Source organism: Hemicordylus capensis, chromosome 16, assembly GCF_027244095.1.
Source record: "Hemicordylus capensis ecotype Gifberg chromosome 16, rHemCap1.1.pri, whole genome shotgun sequence".
Lineage (NCBI taxonomy): Eukaryota > Metazoa > Chordata > Lepidosauria > Squamata > Cordylidae > Hemicordylus > Hemicordylus capensis.
Genome location: NC_069672.1, coordinates 3527091 through 3552441, shown reverse-complemented (window position 1 = coordinate 3552441; position 25351 = coordinate 3527091). Strand labels below are relative to the sequence as shown.

At 48.8% G+C, this 25351-nt stretch overlaps 1 protein-coding gene across 3 annotated transcripts in view; it reads left to right on the top strand.

Moving 5' to 3' along the window:
* PHC2 (polyhomeotic homolog 2) overlaps positions 1 to 25351 on the top strand; it is a 91338-nt gene that overhangs the window by 35666 nt on the left and 30321 nt on the right. For all 3 annotated transcript variants that reach the window (XM_053281511.1, XM_053281512.1, XM_053281510.1), the window contains exons 3-9: positions 5840 to 6004; positions 8172 to 8249; positions 9991 to 10158; positions 11823 to 11909; positions 14520 to 14841; positions 18008 to 18450; positions 19267 to 19432. In XM_053281511.1, the coding sequence (XP_053137486.1) occupies positions 5840 to 6004; positions 8172 to 8249; positions 9991 to 10158; positions 11823 to 11909; positions 14520 to 14841; positions 18008 to 18450; positions 19267 to 19432 (1429 nt within the window). The remainder of the gene's footprint in view (positions 1 to 5839; positions 6005 to 8171; positions 8250 to 9990; positions 10159 to 11822; positions 11910 to 14519; positions 14842 to 18007; positions 18451 to 19266; positions 19433 to 25351) is intronic.

The window sequence follows — 25351 nt, the reverse complement described above, 5'->3', positions numbered from 1 at the left end:
CATGTTATGTTGAATGCAGGCACAGAAGTACACTTCCTATCTGTACCTCCAGGAGATCGAGAAGAAACGACAGGGAGTTTTTAAATTTCTAAAAGGTAAAGTGTGCCCTCGAATCGGTTACCCCAGAGCCTTGTGGTTGTCTTTGGTAGAATCCAGGAGGGGTTGACCATTGCCTCCTCCCACACCGTATGAGATGATGCTGTTCAGCATCTTTCCTATATCGCTGCTGCACAATATAAGTGTTTCCCATAGTCCCTCGGAAACATACCAGTGGGGATTTGAACTGGCAACCTCTGGCTTGCTAGTCAAGTCATTTCTCCGCTGTGCCATTAGGTGTCTAAAAACTGGGCTTCAAATCATGGAGGAAATTGTCCGGTCAACAGGAGAAGCATGGCATGCATGCTCGCTAAAGAAAGCATGCATAAGATTGCAGACACGTCACTGAAAAGGGGGATCAATTAAGAAAACACCGGAGGCCAGAGTTATACCTGTCAAATATTTGCTGCTTTTGTTTGTGGGGGCTTCTCAGCTGCCGTGAAATTGACCGGCTCAGTTGAAATGGACTTGCTTGGGGCATTTCACAGCCAAGGTGAAATTGACCTGAATAGGGCATTCAATTTCTTTTTAATGAAAATTAAAACAAGATCTGTTAGTACGCTAGCACCCTACTGCTCTTCTGCAATATGGTTTCTCCAGATCCTGCAGGCTTCTAGAAGAAGAAGAAAAAAACCTTAAAAAGAAATGACCGTTCTTGTGTTTGTCTGCTCTAATACAACACGGATGCAACTGCATCTCTGAGTTTTCCCTGTGCCATCTCACCCCTTCTCTCCACCCACCCACCCCCACAATGGAACAAACAGTGACTGATGTTCTGCACAGTGAAACCTCGGGTTTTATTTATTTATCTATCATATTTCTATACCACCTGATATGTACATCTCTGGGTGGTGTACAAAATTTAAAATATTTAAAAGTTACAAATTAAAATACATAAGAAGACAATAGAATAAAATCAATATGAAAACAAGCTTTAAAATTATTCAAATTGATTCTGATTGAAAGCCTGCAAAGACAGGAGTGTCTTGAGGTTCTTCCTGAAAGCAAACAGAGGAGGAGATGCTCTAATTTCAGCAAGGAGCATATTCCAAAGCCCTGGGGCAGCCCCAGAGAAAGCCCGGTCCTGGGTCGCCAGCAAACGAGCTGGTGGCAATCGTAACTGGATCTCTCCAGAAGATTGTAAGAGGTGGCAGGGAATATGACAAAGGCATTCTCTTAAATAGTCTGGACCCAAGCTGTTAAGGGCTTTATAGGTAATAACCAACACTTTGTATTTCACCTGGAAACATATTGACAGTCAGTGCAGTACTTTCAGAACTGGTGTTATGTGATCCCTTCGTGTTGTCCCAGAGACAATGGTCCCAGAGACCAAACTGGCTTCTGCATTCTGTACCAATTGTAGTTTCTGGACTACGTACAAAGGCAGCCCCATGTAGAGTGCATTACAGTGGTCAAGCCTGGAGGTTACCAGCATATGTACCACTGTTTTAAGGTCATTCACCTCTGGAAATGGACATAGCTGATGTATCAGCCAAAGCTGATAAAAAGCGCTCCTGGCCACCAGCTCAACCTGAGAAACCAGGGAGAGCTTTGGGTCCAGGAGCACTCCCAAGCTACATACCTGATCTTTCAGGGGGAGTGTAACCCTCTCCACGACAGGCAGATCTAAACCATCTCTGTCCCCCCACGGTCAGTACCTCTGTCTTATTTGGATTCAACTTTAGTTTGTTATCCTTCATCCAGCCCATTACCGCCTCCAGGCAGGCATTTAGGGAAGAGATGCCATTTCCTGATGAGGTCGGCATGGAGAAGTAAATCTGGATGTCATCAGCATATTGATAACACCCAGCACCAAACCTCCTGATGATTTCTCCCAGCTGTTTCATGTAGATGTTAAAGAGCATTGGAGACTGTATGGAGCCTTGTGGAACTCCACACTTGAGTTCTCGGGGCTGCTGCATGTGTGGAAGGCAGTCCTAGAGCTGCTTCGGAGGTGGACGGTTGCATATCTGCTTCAACCCGCGCTTGGGCACATGGGCAGAAAAGCAAAAGCTTGGGAAGATTGCAGGTTTTCCACGACATCGTAACATATGGTGAAAACGCTTGAGTTCAGAGCAGTGATCTGCTGAAGGATATTAAAGAGATGTTGTAGCTTTTGGAACTGCCGTGCAGTGGAAGAACAAATGGAAACGTGGAGGGCGGGATGTGGTTCTCGGGAAATTCAGTCTACTGGAAGTGTGTGATTGTGCAACAGCAACAAAATATTAAAGTGCAGTGTCCTTCCTTTAATTTTATGCACAGATAGCATCTTCATGGATGGTGAGCAAGGGAGGGACTTAAATCCGCAAATGGGGGGGCGGGGGATGCAGCTTTACCATCAGCTCCTGTTTGGACAGAAAAAGCAGGAAGACATTTTTAGGAATGCAGAAAGCTGCCATATACTGAGTCAGACCCTTGGTCCAGCTAGCTCAGTAGTATCTACCCAGACTGGCAGCAGTTTCTCCAAGGCTGCAGGCAGGAGCTTCTCTCAGCCCTGTCTTGGAGATGCTGCCAGGGAGGGAACTTGGAGCCTTCTGCTTGCAAGCAGGAAGATGCTCTTCCCAGAATGATCCCATCCCCTAAGGGGAACCTCTTACAGAGCTCACATGTTTAGTCTCCCATTCAAATGCAAGCCAGGGTGGACCCTGCTTAGCAAAGGGGACACTTCATGCTTGCTGCTTCAAGACCAGTTCTTCTCCCTGTGTGAGTGCCTGAAAATATGTCTGGGGAGCAATTCACTGACACCGCTGCAAAAAACCCCACACACAACCCAAAAAACCAGCCACAAAAAACACCACCATCTATCTGGAAATGCCTCTCCCTGCCTTTATCAAGGTGTCTTCCCCGGCTGCTTTCAAGATTGTGAAGACAAACTTTCCTAAGGCCAGTAATTTTTTTTTTTGCCCCTGTTTAAACTGCCCCGAAATACTTCTTGTAATGAATACAAATTCATGACATTTATTTATTTATTGTACAGTTTATATACTGCCGTTCATCAAGAATCTCCAAGGTGGTGAATACAATAAAATTCCAGAAAATCACACTAAAATATTAAAATCAATTAAAACCACAAAGAGATAAAACATTGAAAACAGCCATAAAAACAAGAACAGAGTTAGCCGGAAAGGAGAAACTGGCAAACCCTAAGATCCTAAGCCTGACCAAAGAAGAGTTTTCAGTAGGGGATGTGCCGAAATGCGATTCGGAAGCTGAATCGTGGCACAATTTCTTTGAAATCAGAGTGCTAGGCGCTCTGTGTGGGCTGCGAACGGCCCCAAGGCAGCGCAGGAGGAAATGGATCTCATTGCATTGGTCTAAAAAAAGCGACTGAAAACGAGGGATGCGCTCGGAACCTGATTCGGAAGCCGAATCGCAGCACAGTCCCTTTTAAAATTGAGATCTTACCCAGCCCCTTTAACACGGAGGAGAGAGATCTATTTCTTCTCCTCCTCCACTCACCGCCATTGCCATACTGGTGGCGCTCCCCCCAGTGGCGCTGGCACGCACATGGCCTCTGCACGTGCACGGAGGCCATCTGCGTGGCCAGCAACCATGCAGATAGCTGGATGAATCTGCTCTCCTCCACATTAAAGAGGCTGGGTGAGCCCTCAGTTTTAAAAGGGATTATGCTGCGATTCGGCTTCCGAATCGGGTTCTGAGCGCATCCCTCGTTTTCAGTCGCTTTTTAGACAAATGCAATGCAATCCATTTCCTCCTGCACTGCCTTGGGGCCGTTCGCAGCCCACACAGAGGGCCCAGCAGCACCCCAGGCGCCGTTAAATAAAAACAGCAAGAGATTTGTATGCCACCTTTCTTACGCTCGAGGCAGTTCAGGTCAAAATGCAGAAACTTTAATTAAAAACAAAACAACAACAACAAAAACCTTTTAAAAAAAGAGAGACCTAGGAACATAGGAAGCTGCCATATACGGAGTCCGACCCTTGGCCCATCTAGCTCAGTATTGTCTTCACAGACTGGCAGCGGCTTCTCCAAGGTTGCAGGCAGGAGTCTCTCTCAGCCCTATCTTGGAGATGCTGCCAGGGAGGGAACTGGGAACCTTCTGCTCTCCCCAGAGCAGCTCCATCCCCTAAGGAGGGGAAGATCTTCCAGTGCTCACACTTCTAGTCTCCCTTTCATATGCAACCAGGGCAGACCCTGCTTAGCTAAGGGGACAAGTCGTGCTTGCGACCACAAGACCAGCTCTCCTCCCTCTCAGACCTAAAGCCATCCTGAGCCTTGTGTGTGGCAGAAAGGGAGATCCCCCCAGAATCCTCTGCAAATCCTTTGGTAGGCTAGTGAAGGTTTCTCGACTGGCCATTCCGTCAGGAAGGTGAGTGACCCAAGTATTACACAACAGCACAGTTGCCGACGGAGGTTGAGGCTGTGGCGCTGTAGCAGGAGCAGCGTTGATGCGTGTACGATGGTCGTGGTGCAAGGGGGGAAAGCCAGTGCAAAGTGTTGCACAATTGTGGTTCTTGAGCACCAACCCAGCTAGGATATAGGGACAGAGGGAGCTGCTGCTTACGGAGTCAGACCTTTGGCCCAGCTAGCTCTGGGTTGTCTACACTGGCTGGCAGCAGCTTCTCCAAGGTTTCAGAGAAGGGTCTCTCTCCCAGCTCTACCTGGAGAGGCTGCCAGGGAGTGGACCTGGAGTGAACCTCCTGCGTGCAAAGCAGATTTTCCGCCGTTGAGTTACAACGCGGATTCCTGGCTGCTAATGTTGTACAACCTGGGCACCACCATTTCTTGAAGGGGCTTGAGGTGGGCGGCCAGGGGAGGTCGAGCAGACTAATGCCATGCGATTGCACGAGGCGTATTGTCTGTCCTCTCTTTCGCCGTGTGCCTTCTCCGATTGGGGGGCTGGTGTCCTGCCGAAGCCGTAGATGGCGGTCCCTAGAATCGTGGACGGTCTCTTCTGTGTCCATTTCCAGCCATTCTTTCAGGTCGTCCGTCCATCCCTCCTCCCTCGTGATCATTTCCAGGCTAGCTTTCCTTGTTGTGTTAGCTGTGGTGCGGGGTCATTTGCTCCTCTGTCCACTGCGCGTGCCCGTTTCCGTCTCTCGGCTGTCTGTATTGTTTACTAGTATGTGTAAGCCCGTTGTAATAACGGGCTCTAGTGGGGGGGTGCTACTCTTGGAGCCCAAGACCCGACGGGGAGAGTGGAGAAGGGGAGGCTGCCGCAGCTCACCGTGTACCGCACTGTTGCCGCCACCGCGGCCACCGCCACCTCTGGCCGAGGCCACTGCTCCGCTGCCGCCTCACCAGCACTCTTCTCCCATTGGTGGCGGCCACTTCTCCTAGGCCGCCGCTTCCCCTGTTCCAACATGGCCACCCGTGTCTGGGCGGCCGTGTCTTTTTGGGCCGATCTGGGCATGCGCTCCGCACATGCCCAGAACAGCCCCAAAAGACCCGGGCAGCACGGCCGCACACCTAACCACTTTATGGTATAGGATGGGTTTTTGCTTCTCGGAGAACTTCTTCCGTTTGTTGGTCGGCTGGTCCATTTGATCGAGAGCATTCTTCATTCTTTATTACTGTTGTTTCTATACCTCATTTTGGCCAAAAAGGCTCCTCAAAAGGGGTTTGCATCGGGAAGAAAATAAAGCATTTCAAGTTTCATCAGCGTTATGGGACCAAGAAAGCGGAGTTCTGAGCCGTCCTCCCTTCCCCGCCAAATAGGCAAGCTGGCCCTTTTGACTCCTTTCCCCTGTCTCCCACCTCCCCCCGCCCCCCCCCCCCACAGGTGATCCAGCAGGCCCTGCACCGGCACCCCAGCACGGCGGCCCAGTACCTGCAGCAGATGTACGCGGCCCAACAGCAGCACCTGATGCTCCAGACGGCCGCCCTCCAGCAGCAGCAGCAGCACCTCAGCAGCAGCCAGCTCCAGAGTCTGGCCGCTGTTCAACAGGTGGGGTGGGAAGGGAGGGGAGGAGAGAGAGGGAGAGGAGGAGGGGAGGGAGGGAAAGGGGGAGGGGAGGAAAAGGGTGGAGGGAGGGAGGAAAACGAGGGGGGAGGGAAGGTGCTCTTCCACTGAGCTACGGGGCCCCATCCCCTAAGATGTTGCTGAACTACAAGTCCCAGCATTCCCAGCTACTATGTATTTATCAAAACCAAAGTAAAACATTAGTTAAAAACAAAACCAAGAAATTTTAAAAACGAGAAATTTAAAACGCGACAATTTGAAATGGGAAAACAATATTCTAAAAACAAAACAATCAAAGCAATATCAGTTAGAAGCCTGGGTGAACAGATGCGTCTTTAAAGACTTTTTCAAAAGCTGTCAGAGATGGGGAGGCTCTTCTTTCAGCAGGGAGCACGTTCCAAATCCTCGGGGCAGCAGCGGAGAAGAAGGCCCGTCCCTGAGTAGCCACCAGACGAGCCGGTGGCAAATGCAGACGGACCTCTCTTGATGTTCTCACTGGGCGGCGGGGTTCATGACGAAGAAGCCGTTCTCTTAAAAACCCAGGGCCCAAGCTGTTTAGGGCTTTATAGGTTACGACCAACACCTTGTATTTTGCCTGGAAACCTATCGGCAGCCAGTGTGACTCCTTCAATACGGGAGTAATATGGTCTCTCCTAGATGACCCGGAGACCAACCTGTCTGCCGCATTCTGGACCAGCTGTAGTTTCCAGACTACGTGCAAGGGCAGCCCCACATACAGCGCATTACAGTAGTCAAGTCTGTTGGTGACCAGCAGATGTACTACTGTTTTGAGGTCGTCTGTCTCAAGAAATGGTGTATCAGCCGAAGCTGATAGAAGGCACTTCTGGCCACTGCCTCAGCCTGGGAGCAGTGCCTCTCACTCCCAATACCCTCAGACACTCCAGAAGGATACTGTGGCTGCTAGTATCAAAAGCCGCTGAGAGGTCCAAAAGGACCAACAGAGCCACCCTTCCTCTGCCACTTCCCAGTTGGAGATCATCCACCAGGCCGACCAAGGCAGTCTCCACCCCGTGGCCAGCCTGGAAGCCAGTTTGAAATGGGTCTAGATAATTTAGTGTGGAATATAAAGGGAATATCTTACAGTGCTGGTGTGTAGTCTCCCATTCAGATGTGAATCAGGGCAGACCCTGCTTAGCAAAGGGGGCAATCCATGCCTGCTGCCACCAAACCAGCTCTCCTGCCTTTCTCTCCTTATCCAAGTCTCTTTTGCCTCTCTTCCAAGCCCACTCTGTGTGCACAGCAGTTCGAGGGAGCTTAGAAACTGTGGAACGGGGCCCCTGTTTTCCTTCTATCTCCCTGATAAATTTGTATACCACCCACTACCAAAGTCCCTAGGTGGTTTACAGCATTAAAAAAAAAACCCAAAATAAAACAAACCAAGATCTGAACAGTTAAAACCGATAAAAAACAGATTGAAATATCCATTATTATTTTTTAAACTAACTCAAAAGCTTGGCTGAAGAGATGTGTCTTGAGTTGCTTCCTAAAAGTCGACAGGGATGGAGCAACTCGGCAGGAAGTGCATTGCAAAGGCGTGCCTTTAAGCGGCCTCCAGCTGAGCTCGTGGCACCCTCAGACACACCTCCCTTGAAGATCTTACTAGGCGGTCCATAACGAAGAAGGTAAAAAGTGTGCTGTCGAGTCGGTGTCGACTCCTGGCGACCACAGAGCCCAGTGGTTGTCTTTGGTAGAATACAGGAGGGGTTGACCATGGCCTCCTCCCCCTCAGTATGAGATGATGCTTTTCAGCATCTTCCTGTATCGCTGCTGCCTGATATAGGTACCAGCGGGGATTCGAACCGGCAACCTCTGGCTTGCTGATCAAGTCATTTCCCCGCTGCGCCCTTAGTTGGGTATGAAGAAGGCGTTCTCTTAAATACTGTGGGTCCAAGCCGTTAAGCGCTTTATAACCAGCACTTTGTGTTTGGCCCGGAAACCTCTTGGTTGCCAGTGTAGCTTTTTTCGAATCAGAGTAATGGGGTCTCTACGGGATGTCCCGGAGACTGATCCGGCGGCAGCATTCTGCACCAATTGCAGGTTCCGGACTAGATACGAAGACAGGTGCATTCTCTTGTCCTTCTGACTTCGGTGGACTGCTGCCTCTGATATTTCCTCCTGTTCTTTATTCCAGGCAAGCCTAGCAGCAAACAGGCAAAGTGCCTCTTCCAACAGCAATGGCCCCGCACAGACCCCACCTCAGCAGCCCACGGTAAGTCCAGGGATGCTTTGCGTCATCCCCCTCCCCATGAGTTAGGGGCCTTCTGCATGAGCAGGGGAGTTCCAAGGTCCCTTCCAGTAGCCCCTGTAAGAAGAATTCCCAGATGCTGTTGACTACAACTCCCAGCCTCTCTGGTTGCAATTGCTTTTGGCTGGGGATGATGGGAGTTGTAGTTCACTGCATCTGGGAATCCCTCTTGTAGGGGACACGGGTCCCTTCTAACCCAGCGTTCTGTAGTTCTGTCTGAGCTCCTGCCATGGCAGTATAGGAACATACTGCCTTTAAAGAGGCACCTTTTTAATCGTGGTGATTCTCTCTGTTTAGCAGGGGGAGAGCAACTGGCCCTATCCGTCCCCAGCACAGCACCCCTCCAGTGACTGTTGCTGGCGTCTGTCTTATGTTTCTTTTTAGATTGTGAGCCCTTTGGGGACAAGGGAGCCATCTTATTTATGTATTTTCTCTGTGTAAACTGCCCCGAGCCATTTTTGGAAGGGCGGGGCAGAAATCGAATAAATAAATAATAAACATAGGAAGCTGCTGTGGAAGTTGAAATGTGTATTACGTGCCTGTCTTAAGCATATGCACAAGTTATGGGAAATCACAAGTAACAAGCAAGGCTTAAAGGTAAAGTGTGCCATCGAATCGGTGTCAACTCCGGGCGCCCACAGAGTCCTGTGACGTGTTAAATTACCTACATGACATATAGCTGAATGAACCCCCTTGTGGTTTTCACGCTTGGCATTAATCGAGAGCCATGAACAGATTCCCTTATTTTCTCAATACTTTCCTGGGTATACAGTGATAAAACGGCAACACAAGATACACGCCCTCTCTAAATTTTCATCTTTAAATAACTATACGCATAAATTTATGCTAAGTGTTTTGAAATATTCCAGCTAACTGTATAACTATTTATGGATCTTTATCAATGCAACTTCTGCTGGTACATATATAAAAACAGCAAGCTGCATCTTGCAAAGCTGCCACTGAGTTTCTCCCTCTCAAGAGGTCTGCAGGCAGTAGCCGAGCAGTGTTCGCTCTAAGGCATGCGCATATGCGCACGCTCACAGGTTTTTTTGATGTCCGCTTAGTTCATTTTAGATCCCGCTCAGATTGAATCAGGAAGGCCCCACTCTGAATGCAGGTGTTGCACACACTGCCTTGATCCTGCCGCTCAGAACAAAACTCATTCCGCACAGAGATGGAAAAAATTAGAGAGAACACTGTAGCCAAATGCTTTGCTTGCATCTCAAGTGGGGACAGGAGGAAAACCCTTTGGGTCTTTCTCAGGCTTTGGAATAAAAGCAACTCAAGGTATTCAAAATCTGAGCGTGAAGGTGTTGTTCCCTTCACACTGCTATCCACTGAGTCAGACCCTTGGTCCATCTAGCTCAGTATTGTCCACCCAGACTGGCAGCGGCTTCTCCAAGGTTACAGACAGGAGTCTCTCCCAGCTCTATTTGGAGATGCTGCCAGGGAGGGGACTGGGAACCTTCTGCATGCAGGTGCTCTTCCCAGAGCGGCCCCATCCTCTGTATCTGAATGTCTGACAGCGCTCACATGTCGTCTCCCATCCAAATGCAAACCAGGGTGGACCCTGCCTAGCAAAGAGTACGGTTCATGCTTGCACCTACAAGACCAGCTCTTCTCTCAGCTCTCTACGAGAAGGAAAACTGTGGGACGGGCCAAGCTCTTGCCCTTGCCTCACCTGTTCTCTCTCCCTCTTCCTCAGATCAACTTGGCCACCTCTCCGGCGGCCACCCAGCTCCTCAACCGAGCCCAGAGCGTGAATACGGCCGCCGCCGCCTCCGGCATCGCCCAGCAAGCTGTTCTCTTGGGGAACACAAGCAACCCGGCCCTGACCGCCAGCCAGGCTCAGATGTACCTGCGTGCCCAGATGGTAAGACCACCCTGGACTGTCCCTTGCAGGGGTACGAGCCAGGGTTTTCCTGGGTTCTGCTTCCTGGGACTCTGCGTGCCTCTGAAACCTTTTTCGGGCATGGAAGGGGTCAGGAACACCCAAGATCGCTTCTTGTGAATGCCCAGAACAGTGACCTTCACTGTTCTTCAAGCGGGGGCCCCATTGGGAAAGCAAAAACAAAAACCCACCCCTTTGTTTTAGTTTGTTTTAGTTTGTTGTTGTTGTTAATAATAATAATAATAATTCAATTTCTATACCGCCCTTCCAAAAATGGCTCAGGGCGGTTGAATTTATATACTGTCTAATATAGAAATCTCTAGATGGTGTACAGAATTAAAACATAACATAAAATATAAAACATTTAAAATTCATTTTAAAAGATAAAGGCTTTAATGCAGGAGCCATTTCCCAGTGTGCTGACCTCTGCACAGTACTGCACTTTTAGGAACATAGGAAGCTGCCATATACTGAGTCAGACCACTGGTCCATCTAGCCCAGTATTGTCTTCACAGACTGGCAGCAGCTTCTCCACGGTTGCAGGCAGGAATCTCTCTCAGCCCTGTCTTGGAGATGCTGCCGGGGAGGGAACTTGGAACCTTCTGCATGCAAGCAGGCAGGTGCTCTCCCACTGAGCTATGCCCCCATCCACTCATGGGGAATTGCTTACCGTGCTCACACACGTAGTCTCCCATTCAAATGCAAACCCAGGATGGACCCTGCTTAGCAAAGGGGACAATTCATGCTTGCTGTTGCTACCACAAGACCAGCTCTCCTATTCACTGGACCTCAAGTCACGCTGCTTCTGGGAAAACTGTGGGCTAGCCCAGAGGTCCTCTAGCTCGGGTCTTCGGATGTTGTTGGGATTACAGCTTCCAAGGGCCTTTGGCCATTATGGCGGAAGGCCCTTGGGAACTGTAGACCTTCTAGGGACCCAAGGTGGAAAAACCCAGAGCTAGGGCTTTGACAACTCTCAGTGGGGAGGGGAGCAGATTCTGAAGTTGAGAGGCAACCTTCTAACTGGTTCCATGGTGTTGCTCCCCTCAAGTGGAGCTTTTTTTGTCCTGGTTTGTTTTTCCTGCTCTTCCTGCTATGGGACCGCCTGCGCCCCCAGGGTTTCTGCCCGCTTGACAAGATCATCTGAGGGGGCCGACAACGAGGGAGGCTTGGTTGTCGTGCACGCGGGACAGGGCCTTCTCTGTGGCTGCCCCCAGACTCTGGAATGCTCTCCCAGTGGCAATTCGCTCCTCAGACTCCATCACAGTTTTTAGAAGGCTTGTTAAATCTTGGCTTTTTATCCAGGCTTTGACATGATGGTTTCTATTGCTGCTTCGGTGTGTTTTTATCCATGTACAGTGTTTGTGTTTGTATATTCCATATTTTAAATCAGAGTTGTTTTCATATTTTTAGCTTTAATACTTTTAGCTGTCATTTTTATGATGTGTTTTAACTTTTGTAAACCGCCTTGGGGTTGTTTTTAATGAAAGGCGGCATATAGATTTATCAATAAATAAATGACCTCTCTGCTGGAGCAGCAACGGGGAATGTGAAAGGCAACTCGTTTACCTGTGATTTCGAGACTCAGCAGGGCAGGCTTGTGCTGGTAGCTAGGAGCCTAGCTTGTGCTGTTCCTTTGTCCCCCCCAGCTCATCTTCACGCCCACGGCCACCGTCACGGCAGTGCAGCCCGAGGGCGCCACCGCCACCACCCAGCCATCCACCACGGCTGCTCAGGTAAGAGGCGAAAGAGAAGCCACATGAGGTTGGGAGGGGCGTTCCGAGTCCTAGGGTCCTTTCAGGCCACAATAAGATGCGAGATACATGAGAACATGTGCATTGTAAGCACAAGCTTGCTCTCCTTCCTCACACTCCTGCAGCTTCCACCCTCCTTCCTAGCACGACCTCGTAGTCTTCTGGCACTGTATTCAGATGCAGGGCAGGGACCTTGTGCAATTTCTGCAGGGCCATTTGCTGGCCAGCTCTTGCTGTCACTTTCTCCCCATTCGCCAGAAAAGTAGTAATAGTTTTTTCTCTCCTTGCAATGCAATAGCTGGCCAGCAGGTGGTGCTGCAAAAACCGTGCCTGCTCTGCATCTGAATGCAGTGTCACCAGATTGTGAGATTGTGTTGGGAAGTAGGACAGAAGCCTACAGGAGTGTGTGGGGGGACCCATACTTTTAAAGTGTGAGCATACTACAGTAAGCTCACACTTAAAATTTGTGCAAAAGCTTCTCATGTTTTGCTCCTTTCTCCCATCTGGAAGGAGCCCTAAAGGCCTTTTGGAAGCTTGGCAAACTCTGAGGCTGCTTTCCCAGCAGAAGGGGTGGACAGCAAGCCTATCGGCGGTTGAAACATGTATTCAGGCCTGCTGATGCTGCAACATCACATATCAAAATATGCTACATTATTCTGCTTTTTGAGTGTGTCAAGTGCTTGCCATATGTTACCTTGGTGTCCTTATAACAGCCCTCTAATGCAGCGATTCATGCAGAGATGTAAAATTCCGGATATTTTGAAGTCATGGGGGGAAAAACACCCTGTTCCCCCACCTGGGTTTCCCGCCAGAAAAAATGGAAAATTTGGAAAAAATTGAAATATATGCAGTATTCCCCCTCCCCGAGCTCCCTTTGCAGGTCTAAAGTCACATTGTTTCCTTTCTTTCTTTCTTTCTTTCTTTCTTTCTTTCTTTCTTTCTTTCTTTCTTTCTTTCTTTCTTCCTTCCTTCCTTCCTTCCTTCCTTCCTTCCTTCCTTCCTTCCTCTCTCTCTCTCTCTCTCTCTTTTTTTCTTTCACATATTTTTGCTCAAAACTTATGTCTCTGAGTGGTTTACAACAAAATAAAAACAGTAAAACATTAAGTAAGTAAACAGTAAGTAGAACATTAGTCACAACAAAAACAAAAAGTTTAAAACATTACAACAATTTAACATTTCGAAAACAATGTTTTGAAAATCTTTTGGTGCATTTATTATGTGCAACCTGCTTTGCTCATAACATTGATCATGTTTGGGTATACGACATTTAGAAGGGCTATTTCTGCTTCTTCTGATCCTTCGTTTTTTTATCATCTCACTGACTTAGGCAAATGGAATTGCCTGTACTGAGACAAGCCTCTCTACCTTTTCACATGTTCCTTTATTTCTTGATCTGGTTTATCACCACACACACACCAGTTTCTTTCACGTGCTATAGAATATGGAGGGATCTGAAGCAAGCTTGGGAGAGGAAAGTCCAGCACTCCTTTCCTTTTATGAATAATATCTAAAGACCTCTTCTTAAATATTGTATTCATAATTCCAAAAGAAAATAATTCATAATCCAATTCCCCCCCTCAATTTTTCAGGGAACACCCCCCCCCCCAAAAGCTCCTTTGGGGAAATAGTGCGGGGGGGGGTTCCCCTGAATTTTTCCAGGTTTTTTTCTGGACTTTCACATCTGTGGAAAAGAGACAGTGGTCTTGGGCAGGTTCGTCTGCCCTTGCTGATCTTTTCGGTGGTTTCCGAGTTGAAAAACTTCGGAAGCATCTGGGGATTCCCCAGAATTACAGCTTGAAATCTGGAGTAGAGGGCAGGGGCAGAACCAGCCCGGAGTGGGAGGGTTCAAAGAACCCCGCTGCCAATGAAAAGGGCCGCCAGTGTCCTCCGTGCACATGATGTCATGTTCGAAGGGGGCGTGGCCTGATCACCAGAGGGTCCGCCCCCGGCCTTCCCGATTGCGTTTCCGGCCAGCGTTGGCTGGCTCGGGGTGTTTATTTCCCTTTCTCTCCCTCGCTGGGAGTCAGACAGCAAACGCTGGCCGGAAACGCAATCGGGAGGGCTCACGTGGCCCTCCAGCGCCCGGGCCACGCCCCTTGCTGTGTGGCCACGCCCTCTGAGAGTGACGGCACTCGCAAAGGGGTGTGGCCGTGCAAAGAAGGGGGCGTGGCCCCAGCCCTGCGCCCTCTCCCGAGGTCATTTCCCGCCCGCGTTTGCTGTCTGACTCCCAGCAAGGAAAGAGAAATAGACACACCGCAATCGGGTGGGCTTGGGGCGGACCCTCCGGCGCTCAGGCCACGCCCCCTTTTCACATGACATCATGCGCCTGGACGTCACACATGGGGAGGGCCACGAGCCGCATTTCTGGCCATGCCACTGGTTGTGCGCACTGTGTGGGGGAAAGATACAAGGCTCCTGTGTGCCTCTGGGCAAGGACATGGTAGATCCCTCCGAGTGTGGGGCAGGGGAAGGAAGGGGATGTTGTGGGTGGGAACGGGGGCGAGCGAGGGGAGGGCCGCCCTTGAGGCCGTGCAGGTCGGAGTTGCCTGGGGGCCCACGGACTTCCGTTTGCGCCCTCCTTTCGCCCTGCAGGTCAACCCGGCTCTCCGCACCCCACAGACGGTGGCGCAGGGGATGGCCCCCTCCCCGGGCCAGCAGCTGCCCACCTTAGCCATGAAGCCCGCCCCAGGCAACAGCAGCCATGCCGCCTCCCCGGCCGCTCAGGGCAAGGCTCCCGGGCCAGCTCCCGGGGCCAAGGGGGGCCAGCCGGACCACGCAGCGGAGCCCCTTCGGAAAGGAGATGGGGGCGCTGGAGCCGGCGGGAGCAACGGGCCCCCCGGCAGCTTGGACAGCCGGGGCAATGCTGCGACCCGCACGGTCACGCCCGTCACGACGCACCCGCTGATCACCCCAGGTAACGTCCGCTCCACGGCTTGCTTCTGGCCGGTTTTTATTCTATTCTATTTTATTGATTTTTTAATTTGATTTTTTTTTTACCCTGACCTCCCGCTCTTCTTCCGAGGAGCTCAGAGCGGTGTTTTTATCCTCACAACAACCCTGCGAAGTAGGTTAGGCTGAGAGAGAAGTGACTGGCCCAGAGTCACCCTGCTAGTATCATAGCTGAAGGGGGATTTGAACTCAGGTCTCCCTGCTCCTAGTCCAGCACTCTAACCATTACACCACACTGGCTCTCTTCTAGAAAGCCCCAGAAGCTGTAACCTCACAAGGAAGGTGCTCCAGGCCCCTGGTCATCTTGGTTGCCTTTTTCTGCACCTTTTCCAGTTGTACAATGACCGCCTTAAGATATGGTGGCCGGCTCATAGCTTCTAGTCAGTTCTTAGCATCTAGCTTTTTCCTTTAGAACTTTTAAATGTGGTCTTTGCTAACTGATCTCTCTTATTCATCCATATCCCCTGCTAACTGAGCAAAGAGGCACCTTCTTATTGAGCAGCAGGAGAGCAACTGGCCCTCTCCGTCCCCAGCACAGCATCCCTCCAATGGCTGTTGCTGGTGTCTCTCTTATGTTTCTTTTTTAGATTGTGAGCCCTTTAGGGACAGGAGACCATCTCCTGTATTTATTTCCCCCCTCTGTAAGCCGCTTTGGCAACTTTTTGCTGAAAAGCAGTATATAAATATTCTTTGTCGTTGTCCTAGATTAATATATATATAATAATCAATCTATATTTAACCCTTTATATACATAGATTATTAATCTATATTAGATATAACCTATTTTATTAATGTTGTGACCCACCCCATGCAGTAGTGTGCTGGAGGGGCAGGGGATAAATATTTTCCATGAATGAAATAAGACTTTTGTCCTATTCTGGGATTAGAACCTGAGCCAGCTAGGGTGCTTGGTACCATCTGAGGCTCATTGTGATCCGTTGAGATGGGAAAGAGCTGATCGCACTGCCAGACTTTCAACTTGTAGGGCGTTCCCATGCTTTGATTGCATCCTGACATTTTTTTAATTTTTTTTATTTATTCAATTTATCTACCACCCTTGCTAAAGTGGCTCAGGGCGGTTTACGCCAAAATTAAAAAATAGGTTTCAAGTTCCTTCTCTGGCTTCTCCAGGATCGGGCTGAGAGAGATTCCTGCCTGAAACCTTGGAGAAGCCGCTGCCAGTCTGTGAAGACAATACTGAGCTAGATAGACCAATGGTCTGACTCAGGATACAGCAGCTTCCTAAGTTCCTATGTTAAAATCAAACACCAATTAAAAGCAGATTACAGTGACAACCTTAGAGACCGCCTTCTTCTGTATGATCCCCATTGCACATTGAGATCATCTGGTGAGGTCCGTCTCCAGTTACCACCGGTACGTCTGGTGGCGACTCGGAGCCGGGCCTTCTCCGTAGCTGCTCCTGGCCTATGGAATGCACTCCTGGCAGATATCCATAATTTCGGCTCGTCGTTGGCCTTTAAGAGAGCCCTAAAGACTTCCTTGTTTGGCTTGGCCTTTCAAGGTTTTTTAATTGTTTTTAAGTATTTTAATTGGTTAAAATTGTGTTTATATTGTTTTCAGCGGTGTGTTTTTAAATGGTGTTTGTTTTAATGTTGTGTTTTTTAATTTGTTGTGCACACCAGCCAGAGCCTTTGGATGGGGCAGTCTAGAAATCAAATACATAATAAACAAATTAAAACTAGATCCCGTTAGAAGCTAGGCTAAAGAGATGTGTCTTTTAAGGCTCTTCCGAAGCCCTCCAAGCTCTTTGTGATGGCATTTTGAAAACGTTTCAAAGTTTTAAAAACAGGGGAATGAGAATAAAATTTTGATTGATGTCAGAGGGATGGAAATGAAAATGGGCAGGGGTGTCCTCAAAGACTCCTTCATGGAGATTGTACAGCCATTTGTTGATTCATTGGTACTCTGACCCTCACCCTTTAAGTTTCCTCGGTGCAAAGATGACTGCCATTTTACTCTCATCGCTTCAGGGTACTGATAAAGAAGGGGCTGGTAAGCACAAAGTTGTAAGTGTGATAATGCGATCACCTACTTTTCATCTCTTTCGGGCAAAACATTGCCAGAGCTCCCCCTGAGCATTCGCCCCCCAGAGATGGTCCCCAAGGCCAAGATTTGTGAGCCTAGCTCACGAACTATCCAGACCATTTTCAAATCCCGGGCACTTTGCAATGTGATCTTGGTCTTACCGGAAATGAGTAGAGAATGCCACACCTGTCTGCTGCTCATGTGATACCGGGATCTTAATTTAGCTTCTTGAGAATTTTTGGTTGGGTTTAAAAATATTTTAAATATTTTAATATGGTTGTCTTTGGTAGAACACAGGAGGGGTTGACCATTGCCTCCTCCAGCACAGTAGGAAATGATGGCTTTCAGCATCTTCCTATATCACTGCTGCCCGATACAGGTGTTTCCCATAATCTGGGGAAAAGACCAGCAGTGATTCGAACCGGCTAGGCAAGTCATTTCCCCACTGCGCCATTAGGTAACCACACTTCAATAAATTATGCTAAAATTTTTTTTATATATATATATGAATGACAGAGACAGACACTAACCATCTTATTTATTATTTCTCTATGTAAACCGCTTTGGAAACTTTTATTTGTAAAGCAGTATATAAATATTTGCTGTTGGTTTTTATGTACCATCAAAAACCTGTGTCTTCTAGGCAATGTGTACAATTTACAATACAAGGCAGGAAAACAGGGGAGCAGCATCAGGAGAGAGGGAAGTTTTGAGAACTTCTGTTGAAAAGCGGTATATATCAATATTTGTAGGAGTAGTAACCACACGAGAGAGAATCAAATGCACATTCTCCCCTTGTTCCCCCTCCCCTCCCTCCCTCCCTCCCTGGCCTCCTGTGTTGAATTTCCGATTGTAGGCTCCTCAGGGCAGGGACTTGTCCACTTGTGCTTCTGGAAAGGGCCACACACACACACACTGAGGACATAAATAGAAAATGCCATGTGCGTGCTTCTCCGGCTTGCATGGTTCATGCCAGTTGCGGAACAGCCTTTCTGGGGGCGGAGTGGCGTTCCCGTGAAAGGCGGGGTGTGCCAGCCGCCTCGGTGCTGATTGGCCGCTGCTTCCCTGCTCTTCTCCCCGCCCAGCCTACCCTCCGCTCCAGACTCACCCGCTGGCCCAGCAGCAGAAGCCCCTCCAGCACCAGTTCGTGATCCAGCAGCAGCAGCAGCAGCAGCAGCAGCAGCCGCTCCAGCCCCGGCCTCAGCCGCCCCCGCTCCAGGCCCTCCCCTCGCCGGCCCCCAACCTCGGCACGCAGCCCAGCTTGCAAGCGCAGCCGGCCCACGGACCGAGCCAGGCGCCAACCGCTCCGCTGCCGCCGGGCCCAGCCTCCAGCCTCCACAAGCCCGGCTTGGCCAGCCAGATGCCCCCGCACTCCGCACATCCCTCGGGACCCTCGGCGCCGGGCCAGCAGAGGCCCGAAGGGGGCGGCCCGCCCAGCCGGCCCGCGGGGTGCCTGAATCACACGGCGCCGCGCAAGTTTCAGCACACCTCGGCTGTCATCCTGCAGCTCCAGCCCCCGGCTGGGACGGTGAGTCTGGCCACAATATTCTGCGCTTTTTCCCCCCTTGGGTCCTGACCCCCCCCCCAGCTAATGTCCTTCCTCCCAAGGATATGTAACTGCATTCACACCCCTTATTCTTATTTCTCTCTGCTCTACGTTTCTGTTCCTTTTTCTGTGTTTCCCCCTCCTGTTGGACACTTAGATTGTAAGCACCTTGGGGCAGGGAACATAGGAAGCTGCCAGAGCGGCCCCATCCCCTGAGGGGAATATCTTTCAGTGCTCACACTTCTGGTCTCCCTTTCACATGCAACCAGGGTGGGCCCTGCTTAGCTAAGGGGACAGGTCATGCTTGCTACCACCAGACTAGGTCTCCTCCCTCACAAAGGAAGCTGCCATATACTGAGTCAGACCCTTGGTCCGTCTAGCTCAGCATTGTCTACGCAGACTGGCAGCGGCTTCTCCAAGGTTGTAGGCAGCCCTATCTTGGAGATGCTGCCAGGGAGGGAACGTGGAACCTAGATGCTCTTCCCAGAGCGGCTCCATCCTCTGAGGGGAATATCTTCCAGGGCTCACACTTCTAGTCTCCCATTCAAATGCAAACCAGGGCAGACCCTGCTTAGCTAAGGGGACAAGTCATGCTTGCTACCACAAGACCAGCTCTCCTCTCCAGGAGAGGCGAATACCTCAGTAGCAGAGCATCTCCTTTGCATGCTTAGGGTCCCAGTTTCAATCGCGGGCAGCTTCCCCAGTTGGATTTCTGACCGACGGTGAAGAAAGACCTCTGCCTGCAACCTCCCCCTCCTTTTAACCCCTCTCTTTCTTCCCTGTCTCCTTCCTCTCCAGCCTTCACTCAACCTCCAGGAGAATTCTAGGAAAGATGCATTTCCTGTTGAAAAGCCCTCCGCAGAACCTCATGCATCTCAGCCGGTCCCACCACCCCAGGCCGCCTCGCCGCCAGCAGCCCCTCCAAATCCCGAGGCCTCTGAGTGCACCAGGACCCCACCCCACGGTAAGGGGGCTGTCTCTGAGGATGAGGGTTATTGGGAGGGCAGTGGCTATCTGTATGTCAATCTATATTTCTGTGTTGTGATTGCTCCGTCGTAATTCTGCTCAAAAAACGGATCAATTCTGCAAGCTGAATGAAATACACTTCGCCCACGTATCGTTTCATGTAATCCCTTCCTGCTTCAGCTGTCGGAGTATTTCCAGAGGGCAATGAAGTCCGGGATCTGCAAAGCTTTCGCACAAGTTTCAAGCGCACTCGTACTCTCTACATAGTCACTCCTGCAGAATTCGGCACCCCTTCCTAGTGCTGTCCTCTCCTCTGTACACATGCTGAGCAGGGACCGCACACAATTTTCACAGCGGCACCTGCTGGCCAGCTCTTTCATTCTAAGAACTCGTCGCCTTTCATTCCTACTTCTGGGGCGATGGAGAAGAGGGTGGGTCCTTCTCGGAATTCAAGAGCCGGCCAGCAGGTGGTGCTGTGAAAATTACGCAAAGTCCCTGTTTGGTGTGTGCACAGAGGGTATGATTGCGCTAGGAAGTAGCGTGGAAGCCTGCAGGAGCATGCTTATGGTGAGTAAGATTGTGCTTGGAACTTGTGCGAAGGTTTTGCAGAGCCCATGCTTGGTTGCCGTCTGGAAATCCCCATGGGGAGAAGGAACAAAGTGCTTGAGAAACCTATTCTCCCCATCCCATTTTCCACCGACTCCAAACTGATAGAAGTCCTTCTATCTGGTAGAACCCGCTTCTGGCTTCTGATACTTCCCCTGCCCTTTTAGTACTAATTTGATTTATGTGGGTGGAAAGGTGTATATTTTATAGGAAGTGTTGCAACGTAAGAGAAGGTTTGAAGTTCCCTACGAAGAGGATTTATTCCATGTCTTTAAAAGTTTTTCCCAACGGTTTTGAAGTTACATTTGATGTTCATGGGAGACAATGCAAACTCGTACATGGACTCTTGATAAGTAGTTCGAAACAGATTATCACCAAGTTGCTACTTTAACATATATCATGGACTACATAATTTTCTTTTGATTAATTGATGTTTAGAGTATCTTGGGTTTTGCTAGCATTTTTACTTCATATGATCTACTACTACAGGAGGACCATATTAATTGCGGGTCCGGCACATCCGTGGTTGGGTAATTAGCATCCGACCTCGGTATATGCAGTGTTAAACCGGCAAAAAAATGGGTTAAATCTGTGGACCGGAGGCAGCTGGAAATGACCGTGGGGGTCATTTCTGGCTGCCATTTTGTCCATTGGAGCCATTTTGTGGCTCGTTCCATTTATTAAAAATTCCCCCCAAATCTCGATTTTTCACAGGGTTGGGGGGGACAGATTTTGGCCCTTTGCGGGGCATTGCGGGAGGCCTGTGGACCATGGTAGGGCACTTTATTTTGTGATTCTCCCCATTTTGGCCTGTTTTTACTGCAGTTTCCCAGCTTCCAAGAACCTAATCCCCGTGATTACGTGGTATTTGCGGATTCCTTATCCAGGGCAATGTCGGGAAATGGAACGCCCAGGAATACCGAGGTTTTCCTGTATTCCCATCTCTAGATGGTTCTATAATTTATAATACAGTCCAAGTTTATGTATTTCATTTCTCATGCGTCCCCCCCCCCCTTTATTGTGTCATTGGATCTGTTGGGTTGTGATTTGAATTCCCACCTCCATAAAGGCCATGTCTTGGGTGTCTGCCAATCAGGTAGAAGCAGACCAGCAAGGAGGGCCTCTGAAGCCAAAGGGGGCACCTTTTGGAGATGGGCAATCTTTTAAGGTAGCCTCTTCCTAACCGGTGCAGAGCTTTAACCAGCATCTTAAATAGAGTCCAGAAGCAAGTGAGCAGCCAATGCAACTGGGATGATATTGGTGTAATATGTGGGCCGCTTGTCCGGCTCCCACCAACATTCTGGCTGCCGTGTTCAGCATCAGTTGCAGCTTCCGAATTGCCTTCAAGGGCAGCCCCAGGCAGGGCGCTTTGCAGTAGTCAAGCATGGCTGTAACAAGGATGTGAGTCATTGAACTAAAGTCCAGATGGGGCTGCAGTTGGAATGTTGGGCAAAGCAACCCCTGGCCACAGCTGATACCTGAGAATCCAGGCACACCAGCAGCTGCATGAGAAAAAGCCCTGCTGGATCAGGGCTTTGAACTCAGGTCTCCCTGGTCCTAGTCCAGCACTACCCCATGCTGGCTCTCAGTATGATGTGACATGCCCTCCTGATGCATAGCTAAACACTCGCTCGGTAAACTTCACCGACAGGGCCGTATCTAGGGGTAGGGCAGGCAGGGCACGTGCCCTGGGCACCACTTAAGGGGGGTGCCATTTTGTAAAATTAACTTTAAAAAAAAAATGGCTGCCAAAAACAAAATGGCCACCGTGCATGCTCAAATGGCCTCTGTGAGGCCCTAGGTCATGCCAGGCCTTGCAGACGCCATTTGAGCATGCGCGGTGGCCATTTTGTTTTCAGTGGCCTTTAAAAAAAAATATATTTTTAAAAATGGCCACTGCACATGCTCAAATGGTCCCTGCGAGGCCCTAGAGGCCAGTGGGGTGAGGGGGAATCTTTGCAAAAAAACAACAACCCCAGCCTTTAGGAAGCCCCCCAAAGGGGCTACGGGTAAAAATAATAATAATAAAAATATAATATAAGACACTGTACACATATTCAGATTGGCACTATGTACAGAGAATCAGGGCTTGTGAATACTGAGCTGACGCTTAAGAGCTAGGATTGTATTCATTTGCTCTTACTTTGCTTCTTGTGATAAGTGAGTTAAATGTGATGTCTTGCTAATATGGCTATTAATGGTGAGTTTGTCTTTGAATCAGTGTGAAACCCTTAATATTAAGGCCCACTGGGAGTTTCTTGCTCTCTTTCTCTCATTTTAACTGTCTTTCTGAAAGACTAGAATATATTCCAAGCAGTGACACAGTTTACTCTGCATATCCTTTAATTATTTACAGAGTATCTGGGAAAAGTCAAATTCTCCATTGATTTTTAAAACTTATGTAATGGTGATGCTACAATGCATAGTAGAGAATTAGACAGGCACTTCTGTTTAGTTTTCCAAGTACATCTCCACATAGTATTTGGGTATTTCATGAGCTCTAGCATACTGAAATTTGTAGTTTTCCAGCATTTTTTGGTCTGGCTAAGTCCACTGCTAAATAGTTCTTGAAATATTAAAAGATTAACGAGCTTGACTTGTATTTTTCAGCTGATATTATGATAAAGTCATATGAAAGATGGGAGTCAGATGCCTGGACAGGGGGTGCAATTTCAGTATTTGCCCTAGGCGCTATTTTCCCTAGATACGCCTCTGTTCACCGATTCTTCCCCTGCTGCTTTCTGCACTTCAGTGCAGAGTTCAGTAAATAAATAATAATAAATAAATAGCATGTCACTCTTAGTCATGAAAACTCCATTGTGGCTACACTGGAAGTGCATTGGGGTTAACTGCACAGCACTGGAGTGCATTGACTTGCGTTGGGTTTTTAAAATATATATTTTTAATAAGAAGCTGTCAGCAGGGGGCACTATTACAAGAAAGCAGCCATTAGAGGAATTCTCAAGCTTGGGTCCCCAGATGTGGTGGGACTACAATTTCCATGTCTCCAGCCACAATGGCCTTTGGCTGCTTTTTTGTAATAGCGCCCCCCTGTTGACAGCTTCTTTTGGTTTTTAAAAAAATTGAACGCAGGTCAATGCGCTTTAGTGTTGTCCAGTTAACCCCAATGCACTGTCAGTGCCACCACAATGGAGTTCTTGTGGCTAAGAGTGACGTGCTAATCGCCATCGGCTGCTTTGGTTGGGTATGATGGGAGTTACAGACTTACAATTTCAAGAACGGCCCCTTCTTGAAATCTCCAAAACAGAGAGGGAAATATTTTCTCTTATTTTTATTAGTTAGATTTGTGCCCTGCCCTAAACTCGCATCTCTGAGTGGTTTGCAACCAGCGTGATTGAACGTTTGCCTCATTAAATCAAACCATTACATTGAATGAAGCCAGAAATGCACCAATTAAAACCTGGGCACCGTTTAAAAGCACAATCCTAGTTAAAAAGCTGGGGGGTAGAAATGTGGCGTGAGGATGGTTTTTAAAAAGCCATCTGAGATGGAGAGGCTCTTATTTCGGCAGGGAGCACATTCCACAGCCTCGGGTGGCAACGGAGAAGGCCTGTTACTGAGTAGCCAAGCTGGTGGCAAACCTCTCCGGGTGATCTCATGGGCTGCTGGGCTCAAAATGAAGGAGGTTCTCAAAATGGGCTGCCCCTCCCTGCTTGCTCTTGTGGATTCCTCTGCCCCACTTCCTTCTCCCCCTGCTGCTCTGTGCCCAGCTCCAACCCACAGCCCCAGAATAGCAGGCTGGGCCGGAAGGCTGCGTCCCCGTAATTAGCTCCTGAGAAAACACACTCGAAAAGAGAACGGAGTCTTAAAAAAAAAAAAAAATTAAACTCTGTGCTTTCCAGATGAGTGTGTTTTCCTTGGGCAGCCCCAACCAGAGTGAAAGGGGTTTCCTACTGCTCGAGGCTTGTGGTTTCAACTCTGGACGGGTGTTAGCCACTTCTGAACTTAAGAACAGCCCTGCTGGATCGGGCCCAAGGAGGACCATTTAGTCCAGCATCCTGTTTCACACATTGGCCCACCAGATGCCGCTGGGGAGCCCACAGGCAAGAGGTATGTGCATGCCCTCCCTCCTGCTGTTACTCCCCTGCAACTGGTACTCAGAGGCATCCTGATGCCCAGAGGCAAGAGGTATGTGCATGCCCTCTCTCCTGCTCCCCTGCAACTGGTATTGAGAGGCATCCTGCCTCTGAGGCTGGTGGTGGCCTATAGCCCTCAGACTAGTAGCCATTGATAGACCTGTTCTCCATGAATTTGCCTAAGCCCCTTTTAAAGCCATCCGAGCTGGTGGCCACCACCACATCCTGTGGCAGAGAGTTCCATAGATTAATTCTGCACAGTGTCAAAAAGTACTTCTTTTTGTTGGTCCTAAATTTCCTGGGATGTTTCATGGGATGATCCCTGGTCCTAGTGTTGTGAGAGACAGAGAAGAATTTATCTCCGTCCACTCTCTCTCCTCCATGCCTAATTTTATAAACCTCTTTTTATAATCCTCGATCACGTCTCCCCGTAGACTTTTCCAAACGTAAAAGCACCTTCTATGCTCATGTTGAACAAGTATAGCACACCTTTGTAAATATATGTGTGTGTGTTCTAGAGAGATGAAATTTTAAAATCTAGCAGGTAAAGCCTGCTAGATTTTAAAGTCACTTTAGATTTTAAAGTCACTTTTTAAAGTCACTTTGTGTCGATTACACATATAGGAATGTTCAAGAAATTAAATTTACATCACTGAAATGTTATTAATGTTCTCCAAATGGGAAGTAAAAGAACAGCTTGAAGTTTTGTAGGCTTTCAACTTCATAAATGCATGTTACTGAAGAATTGCCATCCATAGTAAATTTGAATTCGAGAAGGATCTTCTGCTCCTTTGGGCATGATGGCTGTTTGGAATGATTAGCCTGCTTATTGAGTGTTTAAAATATGTTGAGAACAACGGCAGTTAAAATATGTTTGTTCTATTCAGAATTTTGTCTAAAAATACAAAAATAATTATTTGAACTTTTCTCCCAGCAGATTTTGGCGTAAAAAGTAGTGCATTCAGCTGATTTTAAGTGGCAGGATGGTTTGTGCAAAATTTGGTATCTGTACATAATTGTGAAGTATGACTTTATTTTGCACAAACAAATCTAGAAACACTCTGTATGTGGGGGTGGGGGTGGGTGGGGGGAGAAGAGAAGTGGTCTTGTGGAAGCAAGTATGAATTGTACCTGTTGCTAAGCAGGCTTTGCCCTGGTTTGCATTTGGATGGGAGACTACATGAGCACACTGTAATATTCACCGTAGGGGATGG